General features: G+C 38.2%; 1 protein-coding gene across 2 annotated transcripts in view; it reads right to left on the reverse strand.

The window, feature by feature from the left end:
* The window catches only part of LOC133635949 (rap guanine nucleotide exchange factor 5-like), a 181,950-nt gene that overhangs the window by 22,379 nt on the left and 143,979 nt on the right, over positions 1-15,592 (reverse strand). For both annotated transcript variants that reach the window (XM_062029446.1, XM_062029447.1), the window contains exons 14-19: positions 10,698-10,789; positions 10,586-10,616; positions 9,135-9,213; positions 8,913-9,062; positions 5,849-5,946; positions 3,667-3,789 (exon numbers count right to left, since the gene is read on the reverse strand). In XM_062029446.1, the coding sequence (XP_061885430.1) occupies positions 3,667-3,789; positions 5,849-5,946; positions 8,913-9,062; positions 9,135-9,213; positions 10,586-10,616; positions 10,698-10,789 (573 nt within the window). The remainder of the gene's footprint in view (positions 1-3,666; positions 3,790-5,848; positions 5,947-8,912; positions 9,063-9,134; positions 9,214-10,585; positions 10,617-10,697; positions 10,790-15,592) is intronic.

Raw genomic sequence — 15,592 nt, forward strand, 5'->3', positions numbered from 1 at the left:
GACAGACTCATTAGCATTATTCACATGTGAATAATGCTGTTTCATAGACTGTATTTATATTATTCACAAGTGAATAATGCTGTATAATAGACGGTATTTATATTATTCACAAGTGAATAATGCTGTATAATAGACGGTATTTATGTTATTCACATGTGAATAATGCTGTATAATAGACTGTATTTATATTATTCACATGTGAATAATGCTGTATAATAGACTGTATTTATATTATTCACAAGTGAATAATGCTGTATAATAGACTGTATTTATATTATTCACATGTGAATAATGCTGTATAATAGACTGTATTTATGTTATTCACATGTGAATAATGCTGTATAATAGACTGTATTTATATTATTCACATGTGAATAATGCTGTATAATAGACTGTATTTATGTTATTCACATGTGAATAATGCTGTATAATAGACTGTATTTATATTATTCACATGTGAATAATGCTGTATAATAGACTGTATTTATGTTATTCACATGTGAATAATGCTGTATAATAGACTGTATTTATATTATTCACATGTGAATAATGCTGTATAATAGACTGTATTTATATTATTCACATGTGAATAATGCTGTATAATAGACTGTATTTATGTTATTCACATGTGAATAATGCTGTATAATAGACTGTATTTATGTTATTCACAGGTGAATAATGTAGACTGTATTTATGTTATTCACAGGTGAATAATGTAGACTGTATTTATGTTATTCACATGTGAATAATGCTGTATAATAGACTGTATTTATGTTATTCACAGGTGAATAATGTAGACTGTATTTATGTTATTCACATGTGAATAATGCTGTATAATAGACTGTATTTATGTTATTCACATGTGAATAATGCTGTATAATAGACTGTATTTATGTTATTCACATGTGAATAATGCTGTATAAAAGACTGTATTTATGTTATTCACATGTGAATAATGCTGTATAATAGACTGTATTTATACTATTCACATGTGAATAATGCTGTATAATAGACTGTATTTATATTATTCACATGTGAATAATGCTGTATAATAGACTGTATTTATATTATTTACATGTGAATAATGCTGTATAATTGACTGTATTTATATTATTCACATGTGAATAATGCTGTATAATAGACTGTATTTATGTTATTCACATGTGAATAATGCTGTATAATAGACTGTATTTATGTTATTCACAAGTGAATAATGCTGTATAATAGACTGTATTTATATTATTCACATGTGAATAATGCTGTATAATAGACTGTATTTATGTTATTCACATGTGAATAATGCTGTATAATAGACTGTATTAATATTATTCACATGTGAATAATGCTGTATAATAGACTGTATTTATGTTATTCACATGTGAATAATGCTGTATAATAGACTGTATTTATATTATTCACATGTGGACCTTAGGGCGCACTGCCGATGAGGTGGTCTATTCAGGTCTATTTTCATACAAAAGGCGCAGCAAATTGTAAGGCGCATTAAAGGAGTCATATTATGATTTGTTTCTAAATGTAAAAGACTTCCTTGTGGTCTACATAACATGTAATGGTGGTTCTTTGGTCAAAATGTTGCATAGATGATGTTTTACACATCATCTTCAAGTCGCTTTCTGACAGTCGCTTCAGGATGCGCCGTTTTTGTGGGCGGTCTTATTTACGTGGCTCACCTTCGACAGCGTCTTCTCCCCGTCATCTTTGTTGTAGTGGTGTAGCGTGCAAGGACGGGGGTGGAAGAAGTGTCAAAAGATGGAGCTAACTGTTTTAATGACATTCACACTTTACTTCAATCAATAACGGAGCAGCATCTCCTCGTCCGCCAGAAATGTGTCCCGCGAAAAACCGTCTAATAACTAAAGTTCCTTTGGTGCATAATGTAAACTCACTACACCGGTATGTTTTAGCGCTTTCATGGCGAGTTTACTGACAGATATAAGTAAGAACTTTACACTACTTTATATTAAAAATGACAACAGTGGAGGATGAATGTCCCATAACAAGAAGATAGAGAAAAAGAAGAAGCTTATCGACTACAGACTACAAAGGCGGATGCGTACAAATTTTCAGGACTTATGCAGATCCCAAATACAGATCAGCAGGTACCAGAAGGTACGAAAAGTTGCTTTTGCATAATATTGCGAAACTAAACGGCACATAATATATCTTACCTTATACACACACCATAATAAAACTCCTATGTTGAAGCACAGTACAATCCATCAAGCGGTGTGGCTTCATAGCTTACCAAAGTCCTACTAAAACATTTTGATAGATTTTAGAGCGCCGTGTGTAATGTTCTATATTTTCAATGGAACATATAAAATGTTGGTGTTGTTTACTTGAGTCATATTGCAGTCTGCACGTATGTATTATGTTTGACTGCCATCTACTGGTCACACTGATCAGGGTTAAAAGGCGCACTGTCGAGTTTTGACAAAATGAAAGGATTTGAAGTTTGCCTTATAGTCCAAAAAATACGGTAATCCATGCAACATTTGGACCGAGGAACCACCATTACATGTTATGTAGACCAGTGGTCCCCAACCAGTGGTCCCCAACCACCGGTCCGCGGCCCGGTACCGATTGGTACCGGGCCGCACAAGAAATGTGAAAAAAAAAAAAAAAAAAAAAATTTTTTTTTCACCGAAATTTTTTTTTTTTTTTTTTTATGAAATCAACATAAAAAACACAATATATACATTATATATCAATATAGATCAATACAGTCTGCAGGGATACAGTCCGTAAGCACACATGATTGTATTTATTTATGTAAAAAAAAAAAAAATTTTTTTTTTTTAAATACACCCCCCTCCCCCCACTGGTCCGTGGGACAAATTTTCAAGCGTTGACCGGTCCGCAGCTACAAAAAGGTTGGGGACCACTGATGTAGACCACAAGGAAGTCTTTTACATGTAGAAAATAATCATAATATGAGCCCTCTAAGATCCAGGTCGCGACAATGATTAGGAATAAAAAATAAAACACACCATGTTGGTTAATCTTCTTGGCGTGCAGTGGAAGGGTAGGGGGAGAAGGGAAGTGTCGACAACGCTGTGGATACTTTCTGAATGTTTCCAAATACAAAACGCTTTTTTTGGACTTATACTGAGCTAGCAAAACCAGAAAATGTCAAAAAAAAAAAACATGTAAAAAAGCACACAAACATAACGAGGGCTCTGTTGATTTAAGGTTCCACTGTAATGATCCGAATGCAGCTGAGATAGGCTCCAGCACCCCCCGCGACCCCGAAAGGGACAAGCGGTAGTAAATGGATGGATGGATGGATGTAATGATCTGCTCGAGAATTGTTCAATGACCGCTTTATCCATCCATCCATTTTCTACCGCTTATTCCCTTGGGGGTCGCGGGGGGCGCTGGAGCCTATCTTATCTACAATCGGGCGGAAGGCGGGGTACACCCTGGACAAGTCGCCACCTCATCGCAGGGCCAACACAGATAGACAGACAACACTCACACTCACATTCACACACTATCCATCACCTCAAAACTAAAACCCAGCAAAGCGTGTATTTAGGGGTCAAAACAGCAACAACGTTGGCAGGTGTGTGTGTGTTTGTGTGTGTGTGTGCGTGTGTGTGTGTGTGTGTGTGTGTGTGTGTGTGGCTGAATGCGTGCTCGTACCTCATGGATGGATTTGAAGAGGCTCCAGTCCAGGTGTGTGAGTGCCGCCGCCATGTCCCAGGTGTTGATTCCCAAAAGGCGCGCAGGCCTCCTGCTGAGCTCAGCGCTGTCTGTTAAAGGAGGCTGCGCACGGGACAGGAAGTCAGTATGAAAAAGGAGTTTTAAGGAGGGATGCACAATTCTTGGCCAAAACTGGAAATGAGGAAGGTTGAAAATGTAAACACCGAAATAAATGATGACGGCAATTATTACTATCATTGTTTGTGGTCTTTCTGGGGTATTGTGAAGTATGTCATCCAGACCGTTTACTCCGCTCCAGTCTAGGCATGGGCCGCTGTGGGATTTTGACGCTGTGATAACTTTAGGCAATAATACTGTATTACTGCACGCTGGTATCATTAAAGCTCTAAAAAAATTGGGAAAAGAAGAAAAAAGTATTGATTTTTAAACAATATAATAAAATATTATGAAAGTGGAGCATCTGTCATTTAAAATACAAAACCAATGAAGTTGTCACGTTGTGTGAATGGTAAATAAAAACGGAATACAATGATTTGCAAATCCTTTTCAACTTATATTCAATTGAATAGACTGCAAAGACAAGATATTTCATGTTCACACTGAAAAAACTAGTGTTTTTTTTGCAAATAATCATTAACTTAGAATTTAATGGCAGCAACACATTGCAAAAAAGTTGTCACAGGGGCATTTTTACCACTGTGTTACATGGCCTTTCCTTTTAACAACACTCAGTAAACATTTAGGAACTGAGGTGACACATTTTTGAAGTGGAATTCTTTCCCATTCTTGCTTGATGTACAGCTTAAGTTGTTCAACAGGTCTCTGTTGTGGTATTTTAGGCTTCATAATGCACCACACATTTTCAATGGGAGACAGGTCTGGACTACAGGCAGGCCAGTCTAGTACCCGCACACTTTTACTATGAAGCCACGTTGATGTAACACGTGGCTTGGCATTGTCTTGCTGAAATAAGCAGGGGCGTCCAAGGTAACGTTGCTTGGATGGCAACATATGTTGCTCCAAAACCTGTATGTACCTTTCAGCATTAATGGCGCCTTCACAGATGTGTAAGTTACCCATGTCTTGGGCACTAATACACCCCCATACCATCACACATGCTGGCTTTTACACTTTGCGCCTATAACGATCCGGATGGTTCTTTTCCTCTTTGGTCCGGAGGACACAACGTCCACAGTTTCCCCAAAGAATTTGGAAATGTGGACTGGTCAGACCACAGAACACTTTTCCACTTTGAATCAGTCCATCCTAGATGAGCTTGGGCCCAGCGAAGCCGGTGGCATTTCTGGGTGTTGTTGATAAATGGCTTTTGATTTGCATCGTAGAGTTTTAACTTGCACTTACAGATGTAGCGACGAACAGTAGTTACTGACAGTGGTTTTCTGAAGTGTTCCTGAGTCCATGTGGTGATATCCTTTACACACCGATGTCGCTTTTTGATGCAGTACCGCCTGAGGGATCGAATGTCCGTAATATCATCGCTTACGTGCAGTGATTTCGCCAGATTCTCTGAACCTTTTGATATTACGGAGCGTAGATGGTGAAATCCCTAAATTCCTTGCAATAGCTGGTTGAGAAATGTTGTTCTTAAACTTTTGCACAATTTTCTCAGGCATTTGTTGACAAAGTGGTGACCCTCGCCCCGTCCTTGTTTGTGAATGACTGAGCATTTCATGGAAGCTGCTTTTATACCCAATCATGGCACCCACCTGTTCCCAATTAGCCTGTTCACCAGTGGGATGTTCCAAATAAGTGTTTTGATGAGCATTCCTCAACTTTTTCAGTCTTTTTTGCCACTTGTGCCAGCTTTTTTGAAACATGTTGCAGGCGTCAAATTCCAAATGAGTTAATATTTGCAAAAAATAACAAAGTTTACCAGTTCGAACGTTAAATATCTTGTCTTTGCAGTCTATTCAATTGAACATAAGTTGGAAAGGATTTGCTAATCATTGTATTCTCTTTTTATTTACCATTTACACAACGTGCCAACTTCACTGCTTTTAAGCAATAAATAAAATATTTACTTAAACTTTACAACCATTGCTAAAATATACTGAGGCTTGAAAATTGGGATTTGCGATTGTGAGATGAACAGTCCGAAAGAATGATTCCAAAGTGTAACTTGAAGAGTTTGTTTCCGTACCAACATCTCCGTGAGGTCCCTGCGACACGCTACAAGCTTGCCTTGTGGGGTCAGAGACTCGGAATACACACAATCGCTGGGATGCAACATCCTCCGCTCTGCAGACACACAAACAGGAAAAAAATCAGCGAAAACAATCAGAATTGTTTTTGTTTGTTTATAGACGATATCAATGATTTAAATATGGCCAACGATGGAGCTTTTAATCCTATCTTTATATCGTGTTAATTAGGGATGTCCGATAATATCGGCCGATAAATGTGTTAAAATGTAATATCGGAAATTATCGGTATCGGTTTTTTTTAATCTGTATCTTTTTTTTTATTTTTATTTTTTTATTAAATCAACATAAAAAACACAAGATACACTTACAATTAGTGCACCATCCCAAAAAACCTCCCTCCCCCCATTTCTTTCTGTTATCAATATTCTGGTTCCTACATTATATATCAATATATATCAATACAGTCTGCACGGAATACAGTCCGTAAGCACACATGATTGTGCGTGCTGCTGGTCCACTAATAGTACTAACCTTTAACAGTTAATTTTACTCATTTTCATTAATTACTAGTTTCTATGTAACTGTTTTTATATTGTTTTACTTTCTTTTTTATTCAAGAAAATGTTTTTAATTTAGTTATCTTATTTTAATATATTTTTTAAAAAGTACCTTATCTTCACCATACCTGGTTGTCCAAATTAGGCATAATAATGTGTTAATTCCACGACTGCATGTATCGGTTGATATCGGTATCGGTTGATATCGGTATCGGTAATTAAAGAGTTGGACAATATCGGAATATCGGATATCGGCAAAAAGCCATTATCGGACATCCCTAGTGACCCTCGCCTCTATGGCAGCAAATATACTTCCTTTGTAACAAGTATCATCTTTGGAGGAGGGGGAGGAGCTAAACGCTACACACTGCAGGAAGATACGAAATGCACAGCTAACCGCTAACGAGAGCTCTTGAATGTAAACAAAGTTGTGCGGATCGATACATTTGTCGACGGTAAAGATACCAAGTATATATCCGTGTACAGTCATACCACAGTGATCAATATTTTTATCGTCATTTTTTAAAATTGTTTACAAATTCAGGAAAGAAGTTCCTGGACACAGGAGTCGATACTACTATGATTACATTGATATTTTTCATCGTCACAAAATCTTTTTTTCCTTTAAAAAAAATTCATATTATGTTTTTAAATTTAGGAAATAAGTCCCTGGACACATGAGGACTTTGAATATGACCAATGTATGATCCTGTAACTACTTGGTATCGGATCGATACCTAAATGTGTGGTGTCATCCAAAACTAATGTAAAGTATCAAACAGAAGTGATTATTACATTTTAACAGAAGTGTAGATAGAACATGTTAAAACAGAAAAATAAGCAGATATTAACAGTAAATGAACAAGTGGATTCATAATTCATTTTTACAGTTTTTCCCTCATAATTTTGAAATTTTGACAAAATAATAATAGAATGATAAATGACAATACGTTACTGCATACGTCAGCAGACAAATTAGGAGTTTTTGTTTGTTTACTTACTACTAAAAGACAAGTTGTCTAGTATGTTCACTATTTTATTTAAGGACTTAACTGCAATAATAAACATATGTTTAATGTATCTAAGATTTTGTGTTAATATAAAGCCAATAATGCCATTTTTCGTGGTCCCCTTTATTTAGAAAAGTAACCAAATACATTTTGGTACCGGTACTAGTACCAAAATATTGGTATCAGTCGGTACAACCCTAATGTGGAGGGGGGCGTGGCCTGCGGGCCTGCCGCGGAGCGGGGTGCACTGCAAAAAGTCAGTGTTCAAAAACAAGAAAAAAAACAACAAAAATTAGGGGTATTTTATTTGAACTAAGCAAAAATTATCTGCCAATAGAACAAGAAAATTCGGCTTGTCAAGACTTTCCAAAACAAGTAAAATTAGCTAACCTCAATGAACCCAAAAATACCTTAAAATAAGTATATTCTCACTAATAACAAGTGCACTTTTCTTGGTAGAAAAAAAATGAGACCCTTTTGCTCAATATGTTGAAAAATATTCTTAAATGAAGTAAATGCTAGTGCCATTATCTTGACATAATGATATGCGCTCTGCATCTTTTTTTTTTTTCATGCTTGAAGTAAGAAATTATTACTTTGAAAAAGTAGTTTTATACTTGTGAGTGTTGTTGACACAGCTTTGCAACAGTTGATATTCTAGTTTCAAGCATGTTTTACTCAATATAGGTCATCACATCTCAGCAACAAGCTGTAATATCTTACTGAGATCATTTAGGACCAAAACCCTTAAAACAAGTAAAACACTCTAACATAACATCTGCTTAGTGACAAAAAAATAAGCAAATATCACACTTATTTGAGATATTTAATCTTACTTAGATTTCAGTTTTTGCAGTGTGTGTAAGGACCGGCAGGTGAGTAGATTGCCCGGCTGGGCCTTGTTATCTAATCACCTGTCGCCTTTATTAGCAGCAGCCGGAGCGAGACAGGTTGTTGGGAGTTGGAGATATATAGAGAGAGAGAGAGAGAGAGAGAGAGCACGCATTGAGACACACGGGACTGAAGAGTCGTACATATATTGCTGGAAAGCACGTCATACTTGTGTATGAAAAATAAAAAAGACTTGCTCCAACCGGTCTACCGGGCTCACGAGAGATCTGTCGGCACCAGGAGAACCCTCCCCCACTCAGAAACGTTCACACCTAGTTTATATCATCATTTATATCATCCCCTAGAGGGGGGGGGGGGGGGTTACCCACATATGCGGTCCTCTCCAAGGTTTCTCATAGTCATTCACATTGACGTCCCACTGGGGTGAGTTTTCCTTGCCCGTATGTGGGCTCTGTACCGAGGATGTCGTTGTGGCTTGTACAGCCCTTTGAGACACTTGTGATTTAGGGCTATATAAATAAACATTGATTGATTGATTGATTTATATCCCAAATATCATATCAGGATTGCAGGCGGCCACAATATAGATTTAAGGCCGTATCGCCCACCCCTTCCAGATGTCATGCTGTGTGTTTGTTTACCTCCAGTGTGAGACACCACAGCCAGCACCGTGTCTTCCTCTGACTTGTCCATCTTCAGTCCAACAATCCTCAACAGCTCGTGAGCTTCCAGCGAGGGATGAGTGTGCACGCTCAGGTAGGAGTCGCTGCTCACGTACACGCAGCAAATGACTAGAAGATGCATGGAGGACCACAAAGATGTGAGCCACGTGCGGTGCGATGGCGTAAGATTCCAAAGCGCACCTTCTCTCGTCTCAGAAAGAGGACGTCGGAGCTGCAGACAGTTCTCCTTCAGACTCAACTGCTGGTGCATTTGCTTGCTCTGTCAGAAAGGGGACAGCAAGTCTGGTGAGCTCAGACCTCAGCACGGCGGATTATAGGCCTACTGAAAGCCACTACTAGCGACCACGCAGTCTGATAGTTTATATATCAATGATGAAATCTTAACATTGCAACACATGCCAATACGGCCGGGTTAACTTATAAAGTGACATTTTTAAATTTCCCGCTAAACTTCCGGTTGGAAACGTCTATGTATGATGACGTGTGCGCGTGACGTCACGACAGCAACGGAAGTATTCGTACCCAATGTGTCACCATACAAACTGCTCTGTTTTCATCGAACAATTCCACAGTATTCTGGACATCTGTGTTGGTGAATATTTTGCAATTTGTTTAATGGACAATGGAGACTGCAAAGAAGAAAGTTGTAGGTGCGATCGGTGTATTAGCGGCTGGCTGCAGCAACACAATCAGGAGGTTGTGTTGTGTTTGAGCTGGATAGCAGACGCGCTACCGTGAGTACAGCTTTGGCTTCCAAACATTTGATCGCTTGCCCGTACGTGCGTGTCGCTATGTGCATGTCACGTACGTAACTTTGGGGAAATATATGTTTCTTGCCGACTCTGATGGCGGCCGGGGTGTCGTCGAAAGCTACAACGCCCGCCGCCGCTGCTCCGTAGTTAGCTTCAATTGTTAAGCTTCGCCAAGCTGGAAATTATTAACCGTGTATTTACATGTCCATGGTTTAATAGTATTGTTGATCTTCTGTCTATCCTTCCAGTCAGGGGTTTATTTATTTTGTTTCTATCTGCATTTAAGCACGATGCTATCACGTTAGCTCAGTAGCTAAAGAGCTTCGCCGATGTATTGTCGTGGAGATAAAAGTCACTGTGAATGTCCATTTCGCGTTCTCGACTCTAATTTTCAAGAGGATATAGTATCCGAGGTGGTTTAAAATACAAATCCGTGATCCACAATAGAAAAAGGAGAGTGTGTGGAATCCAATGAGACCTTGTACCTAAGTTACGGTCAGAGGGAAAAAAGATACACCCTGCACTGCCTCGCTAGTTCTTCACTCTAACGTTCCTCATCCACGAATCTTTCATCCTCGCTCAAATTAATGGGGTAATCGTCGCTTTCTCGGTCCGAATCTCTCTCGCTCCATTGTAAACAACTGGGAATTGTGAGGAATCCTACCTCCTGTGACGTCACGCTACTTCCGTTTTTTTTATCAGCGACCAAAAGTTGCGAACTTTATCGTCGTTGTTCTATACTAAATCCTTTCAGCAAAAATATGGCAATATCGCGAAATGATCAAGTATGACACATAGAATGGATCTGCTATCCCCGTTTAAATAAAAAAATGTCATTTCAGTAGGCCTTTAAATGGTGGATTGAATTATTTATGATACCTTTTGGTTGGGAGGGCAGTCATCCACTGTGCTGCAACACACAAGCAGTGAGGGTCCACACGTTTGCAAACTGTCCCATTAAACACAAGCCAACACCAACCAATGCACTTACTGCCTGCGGCGCAGAAGCTTCTGGAACTCTTTGAGGTCGTTCTCCAGCGCGGGGAACTCGTACAGGTCCTCCAACACACACCTGTAAAGAGTCTGATAGAGAAGACAAGAAGTAAGCAGCAATCCGCTAACGATGTAGTCAATGGGGGCTCTCTATTTCGCCCACACACTGCAAAAAGTACGATGAAATATCTCAAATAAGGGTGATATTTGCTTATTTTCTGTCTGATAAGATAATTCTTCTCACTAAGCAGATTTTATGTTATAATGTTTTACTTGTTTTAAGTGTTTTGGTCCTAAATGATCTCAGTAAGATATTACAGCTTGTTGCTGAGATGTTATGACCTATATTGAGTAAAACATGTTTGAAACTATTTTCGTCCAAATGTCCAAAACATACCCAGCAATGGTGCACAGGAAGGCGGGGAAGAAGAGGAGAAAATGCGGCCAAAATGGTCAAAAGTCCCAATTTTGTCCAAAATAGCTCCCCGGGTTCCAGTCCCACGAGTCCCGCCGCCGGCCGCACAAGTCCCAGGATGCAAAAAATGTCCAAAACGCACCCAGCAAAGTCCCACGGGAACATACTTGCCAACCTTGAGACCTCCAATATCGGGAGGTGGGGGTGGGGGTGGAGGAGGGGGTTGTTTGGGGGCGGGGGCGTGGTTATTTACAGCTAGAATTCACCAACTCGAGTATTTCATATATATTTCATATATATATATATATATATATATATATATGTATGAAATACTTGACTTTCAGTGAATTCTAGCTATATATATATATTTTTTTTTAAATTTTATTTACATAGAAAAAAAAAAAATACTTGAATTTCAGTGTTCCAGTGGCTATCCATTAGATGGCAGTATTGTCCTGTTTAACTTCTCCGTTCATGACGAGTATATCATTTCGGCCGCCATGTCTGTAATTTCCTCGTTCTTCTGCTTCGTCTCCTTGTTGTGTGCGCAGTTGTGCACTCTATAAAAGCCCTAGATGTTATGACGTCTTTGGGCAGGCAAGCTGTTTATATTGTGGGAAAGCGGACGTGAGAACAGGCTGTCCCCACTCAGTCTCAGGTCCGCATTGAGCTGGAGGGGGCGTGGCCTCCAGCTCCGGCTGAATACCGGGAGTTTGTCGGGAGAAAATCTCTGCCGGGAGGTTGTCGGGAGAGGCGCTGTATATCGGGATTCTCCCGCTAAAAACGGGAGGGTTGGCAAGTATGCACGGGAAGTGGGGGAGAAAAGTGAGAAAAGTCGTCAAAAGTCCCCAAAAATGTTCAAAATACCTACCCAGGTTCGAGTCCCACACGTCCCGCCGCCGGCCGCGCAAGTCCCGGAATGCCCAAAATGTCCATACACACCCAGCCGAGTCCCACGGGGAGGGGGGGATAAAAGTTGGAAAAGTCGGTAAAATGTTCAAAATACCCACCCAGGTTCGAGTCCCACATGGAACGGGCACTCGAACCCGGGTGTGATTTTTGAACATCTTACAGACTTTTCTCACTTTTCTCCCCGCCTTCCCGTGGGACTTTGCTGGGCGCGTCTTGGACATTTTGGGCATCCCGGCCGGCGGCGGGATTTGTGGGACTCGAACCTGGGTAGGTATTTTGAAAATTTTTGGGACTTTTGCCGACTTTTATCCCCCCCCTCCCCGTGGGACTCGGCTGGGTGTGTTATGGACATTTTGGGCATCCCGGGACTTGCGCGGCCATACATAAGATTTTATGTTAGAGTGTTTTACTTGTTTTAAGGGTTTTGGTCCTAAATGATCTCAGTAAGATATTACAGCTTGTTGCTGAGATGTGATGACCTATATTGAGTAAAACATGCTTGAAACTAGAATATCAACTGTTGTGTCATCAACACTCACAAGTATAAAACTACTTTTTAAAGTAATTATTTATTATTTCAAGCATGAAAAAAAAAATCCTGACTTTGACACAAATGTCTCATAATTAAAACAGATGACAGCCAAATGGACTTTGCTGTTTTATTTTCAATGAAACAATAGAAAATACGTACTCATATAGTAGTACAGTTGGCACAGTACAGTAAACTGACAGTTAATATTTAAACATTTAACATGTGGCATTTCTAACAATTTTGAACAGAAATAGTTCATGCACATTCAGATAAACTCTTCAAAATTACAATAAAAAAAAAATTGGCCGGGGTCCGGGCTGTAAATATATATACACTACCGTTCAAAAGTTTGGGGTCACGCAATTTCCCGCATGGAACAGCCTTCATTTCTAAGAACAAGAATAGACTGTCGAGTTTCAGATGAAAGTTCTCTTTTTCTGGCCATTTTGAGCGTTTAATTGACCCCACAAATGTGATGCTCCAGAAACTCAATCTGCTCAAAGGAAGGTCAGTTTTGTAGCTTCTGTAACGAGCTAAACTGTTTTCAGATGTGTGAACATGATTGCACAAGGGTTTTCTAATCATCAATTAGCCTTCTGAGCCAATGAGCAAACACATTGTACCATTAGAACACTGGAGTGATAGTTGCTGGAAATGGGCCTCTCTACACCTATGTAGATATTGCACCAAAAACCAGACATTTGCAGTTAGAATAGTCATTTACCACATTAGTAAAGTTAAGACTAGTTTAAAGTTATCTTCATTGAAAAGTACAGTGCTTTTCCTTCAAAACTAAGGACATTTCAATGTGACCCCAAACTTTTGAACGGTAGTGTATATATATGTATATATATATATATATATATATATATATATATATATATATATATATATATATATATATATATATATATATATATATATATATATATATTTCTTGCGCACTAACTGACTGAAAGAGCACGCACTTGGCGCGATGTCATGTTATCGATGGAAAAATTCCTTTTTAGACAATATGATTTGCCTGAGCGGCGCGTAGACCCCGAGAGTAACAAGATGTTGCCTTGTTGCCTTTCCATTAAGAACAATAAACTTGTTTTTAGTATAAGTGTGCTGGTTTCAAGAAATGTAATGCCGAGCGCATATCATTATGTCAAGATAATGGCACTCGCATTTACTTAATTGAAGAATATTTTTCAACATATTGAGCAAAAAGGTCTCTTTTTTTCTACCAAGAAAAGTGCACTTGTTATTAGTGAGAATATACTTATTTTAAGGTATTTTGGGGTTCATTGAGGTTAGCTAATTTTACTTGTTTTGGAAAGTCTTCATAAGCCAAAATTTTCTTGTTCTATTGGCAGATAATTTTGCTTAGTTCAAGGAAAATAGCCCTCATTTTTGTATTTTTTTCCCCTTGTTTTTGAACACTGACTTTTTGCAGTGCAAAAAACCCTTTAAATAACAATGCAAAACCCGCCAACAATACTCTATATGCATATCGTGACCTAAATATTAACCACATATTAGCAATGTTGTTATTATAAGCGTAAACACAAACAAACTATTTGTTAGCGGCGCAATACAGACAGCTAAGTAGCCCCCCGCTGCTTTACTGCGAGCCGATACCTTGATGATAGCTTACAGAAGTAAAAATGTTTTATAGCAAGTATCTCAAGTAAATACATTTTTATAAGGCTTATTGTGAGGAGGCGTGGCCGCGGACCGGCTCCGAAATGGACGTCAGGTGCGTGGATCGCCCACCTGGGCGCAATTCTATAATCATCATGTAAAAGGGAAGGAGCAGAGGAGGACGGGGCAGAAGGAGTTGGAGAGCCAGCAGTACATGCAGTGCGGAAGACGACGACGCGTGAGGCTGAAAAGCGAACCGCAGAGCGAGCAGTTGGGAAAAGGAGCTGAAAAGCGACCCGACGACACAGAGGTTTATTGAAAAATAAACAAAGTCACGAAAAAGCTCGCCGTCATGTCTGTTGTTGGTGGTCCATGGAACCCGGAGGGAGGAAAACCTCCACACTTATCTTATTAAAAATGTTGAATGTGCTAGTATTGTTGTAAATGAGATGACGTATTCTATTTGTGGTATTGAATGCAACATACAATGTTTTTAAGTACCAGTACAGTGGAAAAACAAGTTGACTTTATATGCTTGATTGTGTTTCATCCTATCCATTAAATCAGGGGTCACCAACCTTTTTGAAAGCAAGAGCTACTTCTTGGGTACTGATTAATGCGAAGGGCTACCAGTTTGATACACACTTAAATAAATTGCCAGAAATAGCCAATTTGCTCAATTTACCTGTAACTCTATGTAATTATTAATAATTAATGATATTTACACTTAATTGAATGGTTTAAAAGAGGAGAAAACACACAAAAAAAAAAGACAATTACATTTTGAAACATAGTTTATCTTCAACTTCGACTCTTTAAAATTCAAAATTCAACCGAAAAAAAAGAAGAGAAAAACTAGCTAATTTTAATCTTTTTGAAAAAATTAAAAAAATAATTTATGGAACATCATTAGTAATTTTTCCTGATTAAGATTAATTTTAGAATTTTGATGACATGTTTTAAATAGGTTAAAATCCGATCTGCACTTTGTTAGAATATATAACAAATTGGACCAAGCTATATTTCTAACAAAGACAAATCATTATTTCTTCTATATTTTCCAGAATAAAATTTTTAAAAGAAATTCAAAAGACTTTGAAATAAGATTTAAATTTGATTCTACAGATTTTCTAGATTTGCCAGAATAATTGTTTTGAATTTTAATCATAATAAGTTTGAAGAAATATTTCACAAATATTCTTCGTCGAAAAAACAGAAGCTAAAATGAAGAATTAAATTAAAATTTATTTATTATTCTTTACAATAAACAAAAATTTGTTTTACTTGAACATTGATTTAAATTGTCAGGAAAGAAGAGGAAGGAATTTAAAAGGTAAAAAGGTATATGTGTTTAAAAAAGGTTGTATTTTTTCTCTAAAATTATCTTTCTGAAAGTTATAAGAAG

This window comes from Entelurus aequoreus, linkage group LG20, assembly GCF_033978785.1.
Source record: "Entelurus aequoreus isolate RoL-2023_Sb linkage group LG20, RoL_Eaeq_v1.1, whole genome shotgun sequence".
Taxonomy (NCBI): Eukaryota; Metazoa; Chordata; class Actinopteri; order Syngnathiformes; family Syngnathidae; genus Entelurus; species Entelurus aequoreus.